General features: G+C 39.9%; 1 protein-coding gene across 1 annotated transcript; it reads left to right on the top strand.

Annotated features, from left to right (window-relative positions):
• The first annotated feature begins 6,101 nt into the window (after window positions 1-6,101).
• LOC147904409 (ubiquitin-conjugating enzyme E2 2-like) lies at window positions 6,102-7,460 on the top strand. Its single transcript, XM_087394289.1, has 6 exons — window positions 6,102-6,287; window positions 6,378-6,462; window positions 6,627-6,719; window positions 6,795-6,883; window positions 6,983-7,068; window positions 7,202-7,460. The coding sequence occupies exons 1-6, from the start codon at window positions 6,222-6,224 to the stop codon at window positions 7,239-7,241; spliced, it is 459 nt and encodes a 152-aa protein (XP_087250415.1). The 5' UTR covers window positions 6,102-6,221; the 3' UTR covers window positions 7,242-7,460.
• The last annotated feature ends 403 nt before the right edge of the window (window positions 7,461-7,863 follow it).

The raw sequence follows: 7,863 nt of genomic DNA, 5'->3' as shown, positions 1-7,863 counted from the left end.
GAAATGCTGTGCATTCCTTGCCTGGGGGGGGCAACTGTTATGGATAAATTTGTCTAAGGAAAAAGGCATTAATATGTATGTGTGTGTTATGGCAATAGTATAATACAATATGGTGTGCATAGGGCCCAGGGTTGAGGTGGTAGGGCATGACCATGTGCCACCCTTCCACGTAAGAGGACCCATAAGGTGTGTTGTACATAACCCATGGTAGTAATATTATAAAATGTAAGGTGGCATGGTTCCTCCATGTGCCACCCCTCCACCTAGGCAGTCCCATGCCTGCATTTAGTGAGATATGGCCCAAAGTCCATGGGAGAAGTAATATAAAATAGGTGGAGATGGATATTATATTGGGTTATTCCCTCCATGTAGGATAGACCCATGTGGGGGAGGTATAGAAGGTCCAAGAGTGCAAGTTAAATAATGGTGAAAGTAGGATGAGGTGGCAAGATTCCTTGTGCCAACCCTCCACTTGTCCTCCTAGATGTTTGAACGTATTATAAAATTGGGAAGAGACCAAGGGAGTATCATAGACTTGGGATATGGGAGTTGATATATGTGGAAAAATGTGGCCAAGCATTATCACACACAATTGAGAGTGTGTAACCGCCTAGCCCACATGGGAGACTCTTCCACACACACCATGCATGTGGGAGGATGCATTTATTGGGAGAGACCCCCTCTCTTGGCTATAAAAGGAGGGGGATATTCCTTGATGGAACACTCTCATTCTTGTAAAGCCACCTAGCTAGTACCTTGATTTCCCCCTTCCCTTTCTTTCAAATAAAGCATGGCCCTCTTCCCTTGATGTCTCCATCTTTACATTGCTCCTCCCATAATGTACATGCTTCTCTTCTCCCTCTCCCTTTCCCCTTGTGCCATTGTCTCCCTCTTCATTCCCTCCCCTTCTAATCCCTTTTCCCCTCCCACGATAACGTTTTGCCCTCACATTCTCCTTTTCTTTATGGCCCTTGAGCGTCGCCATGCTTAGTGTCTAGCCTCTTGTCCTGATTTCTTTTCTAGCTAACAACACACACACATAATCCTTTTCTTCCCTTTTTCCATGCAACTTAGATTCTTTCCCTTGTTACCCATTTGGTAAAACTTTTTTAACCACCTCTGCCCTCTCTCTCTCTCTTCAAATAAAACTTCCTCCCACACTCTCTACCCTTCCCATCTCTTTCTTCTAATTTCCCTCACACCCTTTCTCAACTCCCCCCCTTCCCCCCCCCTTTTTTTCCTAATCTAAAGCTTGTTTTTAAATAGAAATAATTTTCTCCTAATATTTTCCTATTTTTCTAAAATCTTCCTAAAATTTTCCTATTTTTTCTAAAATTTTCTAAAATTTCCCTATTATTTTCTCTTCCTATTTTGTCTAATTTCCTTTTTAAACATTTCTCTATATTTCCTCTCTCTCTCCCTCCCTCCCTCCCTCCCTCCCTCTCTCTCTCTCTCTCTCTCTCTCTCTCTCTCTCTCTCTCCCTCTCTCTCTCTCTCTCTAAACTTCCCCTTAGTTCTTCCAATTTCCCTATTTTCTCCTCTCACTAATCACTTTTCTCTCTTTTTCCTAAATTCCCTAAGTTCAAATCTCTCAAACTTCTCCTCTCCCTATTTTTCCTCTCTCTCCCTATTTAATCCTAAGTTTTGCTTTTCCTCTTTTTGACCCTTTTTTCCTAATTTCTTTTATTTTATCCTAATTTCCTTTTCCCCCTAATTGTTCCCTATTTCTCCCTTTTTTTCTCTAATTTCTTCTAGATTTTTCCTTTTCTTTCTTTGCTATTCTCCCGATTTCTCCCCTTTTTCCTTTAATTCTTATCCTAATTTCCTATTTCCCCCTCATTGTTCTCTATTTCTCCATATTGCTTCATATTTTTCCTAATTCCTTCAATTCCTTTCTATTTTTCCTAATTCTTTCTAATTTTTCTAACTTTCTCTTCTTTGAAATTCCTTCTTTAAAATTTTTTCTTTAATTTTCTTCTTTTTTAAAATTCTTAAAAATCTTTCTTTAAATACCTTTGAAATTCCTTTAAGCTCCTCTTTCTTTTGAATTCTCCTTCCCTTATGCTTTAAATCTTAACATTACATTTATTGCTCTAATCCTTAATTTCTCCCCTCCCCCCCTCCTTTACGTCCACACACCTAAATACACGAAGTTTTTCCAACTTACATAACCATTTATTTACTTTTCCTTAAACTCACCCCAATGATTTTTACACTTAAAGCATAATATCAAAAATTAGCTTTATAAGTCTATAGCCTGAGAAACTATTTTTATTATGATCCCAATAACAATGGAGGGGTGTTTATGACACCTGTCTTCCCAACTAAGTTAAAATATGGTCCTTATCATTTTTCTTGTTGGATGGTGGTGGCAGGTATGCAAACTCCCCTATTCAATAAAAGTGATGCTTGTGACGACTTACCAAAGTAGAACTTGTTTGTACAATCTTGCATTCTACAAGTCTTTTGCAAATTGTGCTCCTCTCGGTCTTTTGTCATGTCTCATAGCAGTTTTCTCTTTTGTTTCTATTACCAAAATTATTTTCATTTCACTATGAAACGGGGTTTTTTCAAGTCTCCTCTCTCTCTCTCTCTCTCTATCTATCTCTCTCTCTCTCTCTCTCTCTCTCTCACACACACACACACACACACACACACACGTGCGCACACACACACACATGCATGCGCATGTGCACACGTAGACACATAGACACAGAGATGTACACACTTGTGGGTGCACATGCACATGTGTGTGTGTGTGTGTGTGTGTGTGTGCGCATGCATGAGTGCATGTTTGTGTAGAGTTACAATATGTAATTAAACACCTGACATCATAACCCAAGTGACATACATAGCTCCCATTTACATCTCAAAAATTTTAACTTATTAAAAAAGGTACAAAATGTAATGGAAATTCATATATTCATTGGAAAAAGTAGATACAACCATGGTCCGTCTACAATACTTCATAAAAAACCTCCAAGGAAAGAAGGTAGATATATAGTTTGAGGTAATCAACTAGTACAACATTTCAACAATGCAATAGCATTCCATACAAAGCTATGTTCTAGAAAAGTAACAAAAAAAAGGATCTACGATTAAGTGTAGTGAAGTATTATACAATTAATAGTAAAATAAAAACATGAAATGAAGTGAGGGGATCCACTTCTAGTCAACAGAGAATGAAGTAAGAGCGGGTGATCACTTTCATTATTTTGTGTATAAAATTCTATAAATTAGAGAATAACTACCTATCATAAGAAAGAAGCCAAAGAACTTCTATATAAACAAACATAAATGCTTAAGCCAAAGAATTGCTATATAAACTAACAATAATCTTTCCATTAGAAGATGTTGAGAATAACACTAGGAAAAACTTGCAAAATATGAAGTGAGAAGGAAGGAAATGCTCTCTATGCCACACACATTCTAGATAAAAATTGAGGAGTCATCTATTAGAGCCAATGAGTATCATCATACCTTAATAGTTATTAATAAGCATTATGCGAGGAGATATTATTTCCATTAAAAGATTCCATGCTTTAGCACTTAGTAATACACAAGGATGCTTGTAATATTTCCTAGGCCACGTCAATCTAGACAAAGATCAATACACCTATGATTATCCACTACTCCCTCTTTTGGACAATATATCATTAGAAAAACATCTTATTTAAGCTAGAATACTTTCTTTTTTTTGCTGCAAAAAAATATTGTTTTTGGTAAAAGCTGATTGTAAAGCATATGGACTCTCTCTATATAAATGTGGGAGGTGTATGCGTTTGAGATGAGAGGACAAGAAAGAACAAGATGCATCAAGCAATGGTAGAAAAACTTGATGTTTGTATTGCAATCATCTCTCCCTCTCTCTTGTTATTTAGCGTCGAATGGTTACTAAAGATATATGTTTCGTGTTTCATCTTTTCTTTCATAGTACCATACATGACAAGACCTTGCTGGCCATCACTTGAACTGACATCATGGTTTCCATCAAAGAGGATTTTAAATGTATTGCCATGCATATAGCTAAATCATGAGGTAGGCCATCAATGTATTGGCCCACATTTAGGAGAATTTCAATCTCTTGGCAGGATGAAATTTGGGTTACAGTGCAAGTAATAAGGGAGCTTGAGGAACAAAGCATGACATTAAAGACTGAGAAGGCCCAACAATGGCAGAAAGAGGGGTCGAAAACCTTGGCCAAGAACTCCCCAAGAGGAAGAAGAGAACCAAGAAATTGGTTTGCTTATGCAAGAGGAAACACAATAACAAAGCAACAATCGAGCACTTGGTCAAGGTCACCAAGGAGAACGTCGACCTCAAGTCTCATCCCAACATCTTGGAAGCTCAAATAGACCCCACAACCATCAACAAGCAAAGCTTGTCGTTGTTTAAGTGAAGATCAAGAATGAAGCATCAAAGAATTTTAATACCATTTGATAGCAAAACGAGATGAGCTTTAAGTTGAGGTGAAGGAGCTACACCAACTCTTGATGAAGCAAATCGAGCCCTCTCAACTCAAGACATAGAGGAAGGATGACGAGGCCTTGGGTTCAACATCTAAAACATCCATTGGAACAACCATCAAGCCCACTCAAGAAGGGACCATCACCAAGTTGACGTAGGAAAGTACAAGTGAGCCATTCATGCCCAAGAATTAGTGAATGAAGGCTTATTGGAGCAGGAACAAATTACAGGACTCAGAGCTCAAGATGCCATTTGAATCATCAACTCAATGAAGGACAAAACCAAGCTCGAGTTAAAGGAAGAATACAATGAGAAGCCAACAATTCCATTAATGGCCTCATGAACAAAACAATAGACACTTCTCACTACCCACCAGATAAGACAATCAAAAGTCAAGATGGGCGAGTCGGTGTCCCCAATCGCATTGAAGATCCTAATGAACATGGATGGAGTAGGCATGGAAACAGGCCATCAAAGTCTAAATTGCAAAAGTAAAGAAGAAGAGGGACCTAGTGATGGTGGCAGAACACATCTATTGAATACCATTGCCAACATTCTGAATCCAAGGACAACATTACAGATGCACTGCATATCCAAAGGGATGCATCATAAATCTGGGAGCTATTGTGCGACTGGTCCATCCCCAAATGCAATGAGGACACAAAGCGCCCCATTGCCTCCCAACCAGGGACATTCTAGCCATGAGGACATGGCTAGGGAAAACAATTGGGGTCAATGTTGAACCTCCTGAGCAAAGGCTTCAACAAGTTGAATCAATGAATGAAGGTTGAGGTCCAAGCAAAGCATGAAATGAAGCATAACTGGTCCATTCACAAACATGCATGTCGTTTGGATTGAGCCCAAGTATTGGAGCAAACAAGCCTAATGGTGAGCTGTAATAGTTGATGGAGTTCTAGTGATTGTCAAGAACTCACCTACGCCATTGATCGACAGTAATACAAACTGCTTGACGCTGAACTCAACACGTCCTTCTTTCCAATGGTCTTGACTCCCTAACCGCAAAGCAATGAACAACCCTTGTTACATCGTGTGGTCTTTCTTTTATACCCCTTTCTTCTAACAAGGCTTGGTCAGTACTACCCATTGCTCAAGAAGTAATGCATAGAATCCTCTTTCTTTCCATTCATCTCGTTGTACAAAGTCAAATAATTATTTGTATCCTCTCATGTCTTCCTTCACTTGCATTCAACCACCATGCTAGGAATGCTTATTTGGTGATTTGTTTTTTGCACTCTGTCTGGAACGAAAGCTTTATTGGCCATTTGAAAATTTCCATCTATTTTCCCACTCTTGCATTGCAATTTCCCTCAGCACTGACCTACAAATAGGGGCTACATTTCTCAACTAGCACATTGTAGAGCTTTCATCCTCGTGCCAGTCCCTCCTTGTAGCCAGCTCTATAGTTGGGCGTCCTACTTGAGAGCAACAACACCAAAATGAGAGCGATGTGCTCAATGCCATTTATGTCGTGGCGAGCAATGTGCAGGGGAGCGAGAAAGCGGGCGGGAAGCGGTGGAGGGGCGGGTGAAATTCCACGAGGAGGAAAGATGGATGGGGTATGTGAATGAATACATGAGATTCCAAAGGAGGCTAAAGGTTAATGGAAACTCCCAATTTTTAATAGGTTATGGTGATGGTATAAGAAATGGGAAGGAGGAAAGGGCATTTTCATTCATTCATTCATTTTCATTCATTTTGCTTTCTCTGCAGGGGAGCTCCAAGGTCTCCTGGCTATGGCATCCTCTGCTCAGCTTCGCCTCATGTCCGATCTCAAGTCCATCTGTAACGAGCCGCCTGAGGTACTTCCCCTTCTCGCTATCCCTTCCATCTCTTAAACAATTTCACCTTCTCACATTTTGATCCCCCTGCTTCCAATTCTTCTTCCCTAGGGTTGCAGTGCCAGCCCCCACGGTGATGAGAATCTTTTCGTCTGGGGAGCTACCATTTTCGGCCCCGATGACACTGCCTGGGAAGGTGCTGCTGCTTCTTTTTGCCCTGGAATTGGTTGTCTGAGGGAAGAATCGGCTCTTTGGTTGTGCCGAATTGTATCTCATGGAAAAAGCTTGTTACTTGGGGTGTAGTCGAAAAAGGCTTTTCATTTCATGTCATCAATATAGATGAACGTTGTTGTTGTCCAGGTGGAATTTTCTCTTTGCGCTTAATTTTTGGAGAACACTACCCAGAGAAGCCGCCTCGGGTTCGGTTCACGTCAGACGTATATCATCCTAACGGTTAGGCAGCTCCTTTGAGTTGATTGCTTTCTGTTACGCCTTAGATTGTTCTCATGTTCATGTCCTGTAATGCAGTGTACAGTGATGGTACGTTGTGCATGGATATTATTCAAGACGCTTGGTCCCCTTGCCATAATGTTTCGACGATTCTCACTTCCATCCAGGTCTCTTCCTTGGAGTCTTTATTTAGTGCATTCCTTTTGTCTAGAGGTTCGTTATTCGAGTACTTGGATTTCTGAAGAATTTCTGGTTTTCGTAACCAGTCTCTGTTGACAGATCCAAATCCGGCAAGCCCTGCCAATCCGGAAGCAGCTCATCTGTACCAAAATGATATTCAGGCTTATAACAGGTGTTTGCTTATGTTGTTTGAATTTTCAAGCGTGGGTGAAATTTGGTGAGGGTATGTGGTCTCTTTTCATACCTATTCAATGGTCTTCTGCGTTTGACCTTTGAGGCCCTTTTTATCTGCGTGGTGCTCACAGGAAGGTAAGACAGTGCGTGCGCAAGTCCTTGGAATCGTGACACCGTTACTCCCTGCTTGTGAATGGGATCATACGAACTCTCAAAACTTGTTAGAAGTTTGGCCGTGGATGGACTATCTTGTTTTATTGTACAGCGTAATTTGGTCAACAGATTTCATAAAAAGGGAAATGTAATGTACCCCAAAGACTGGGATGTATCTGTGTTTTGATTTTTTGACTTTCAATATCAATATGAATACGTGAAAGCTCATTCTTTTAAGGACTGGGATTTTGTGTTCTACTCTTTGTAATGGTTGTGTAAAGGCAGTGGGCTTTGTATTCAAATCCATAGCAAGTATAGAATTGAATTCAAGCCAGCGTTGCCTTGAATCTAGTCTTCCAATGTTTAAGGATATTAAGTTCGAACTATAATTGACAGTCACTATTAATGTCTTTTAAGCATAAATTTAGGTGATTTAGAAATCTTATCCATACTGAACGTGGGTATATTTTGTAAATCTTTGTGAACAAAAGATTGTATTGTGATTCCAATTTTCAAGGACAAAGGATGATCTTTAGTCGACTGCACTCAAGGTGCAAGGTCATTCTCTGAGTTGTTGATATCAAGGCTTCTTTTGTTGTGCCTTTATGTAAACTTTAGTGGCAACTTCCTAGCAAGAGGC

The sequence above is a fragment of the Dipteris shenzhenensis genome, chromosome 2, assembly GCF_047967505.1.
Source record: "Dipteris shenzhenensis isolate YYH24624 ecotype China chromosome 2, Dip_SZ_1.0, whole genome shotgun sequence".
Lineage (NCBI taxonomy): Eukaryota > Viridiplantae > Streptophyta > Polypodiopsida > Gleicheniales > Dipteridaceae > Dipteris > Dipteris shenzhenensis.
The sequence above is the reverse complement of the archived record's forward strand: the minus strand, read 5'-3'. Positions and strand labels throughout refer to the sequence as shown.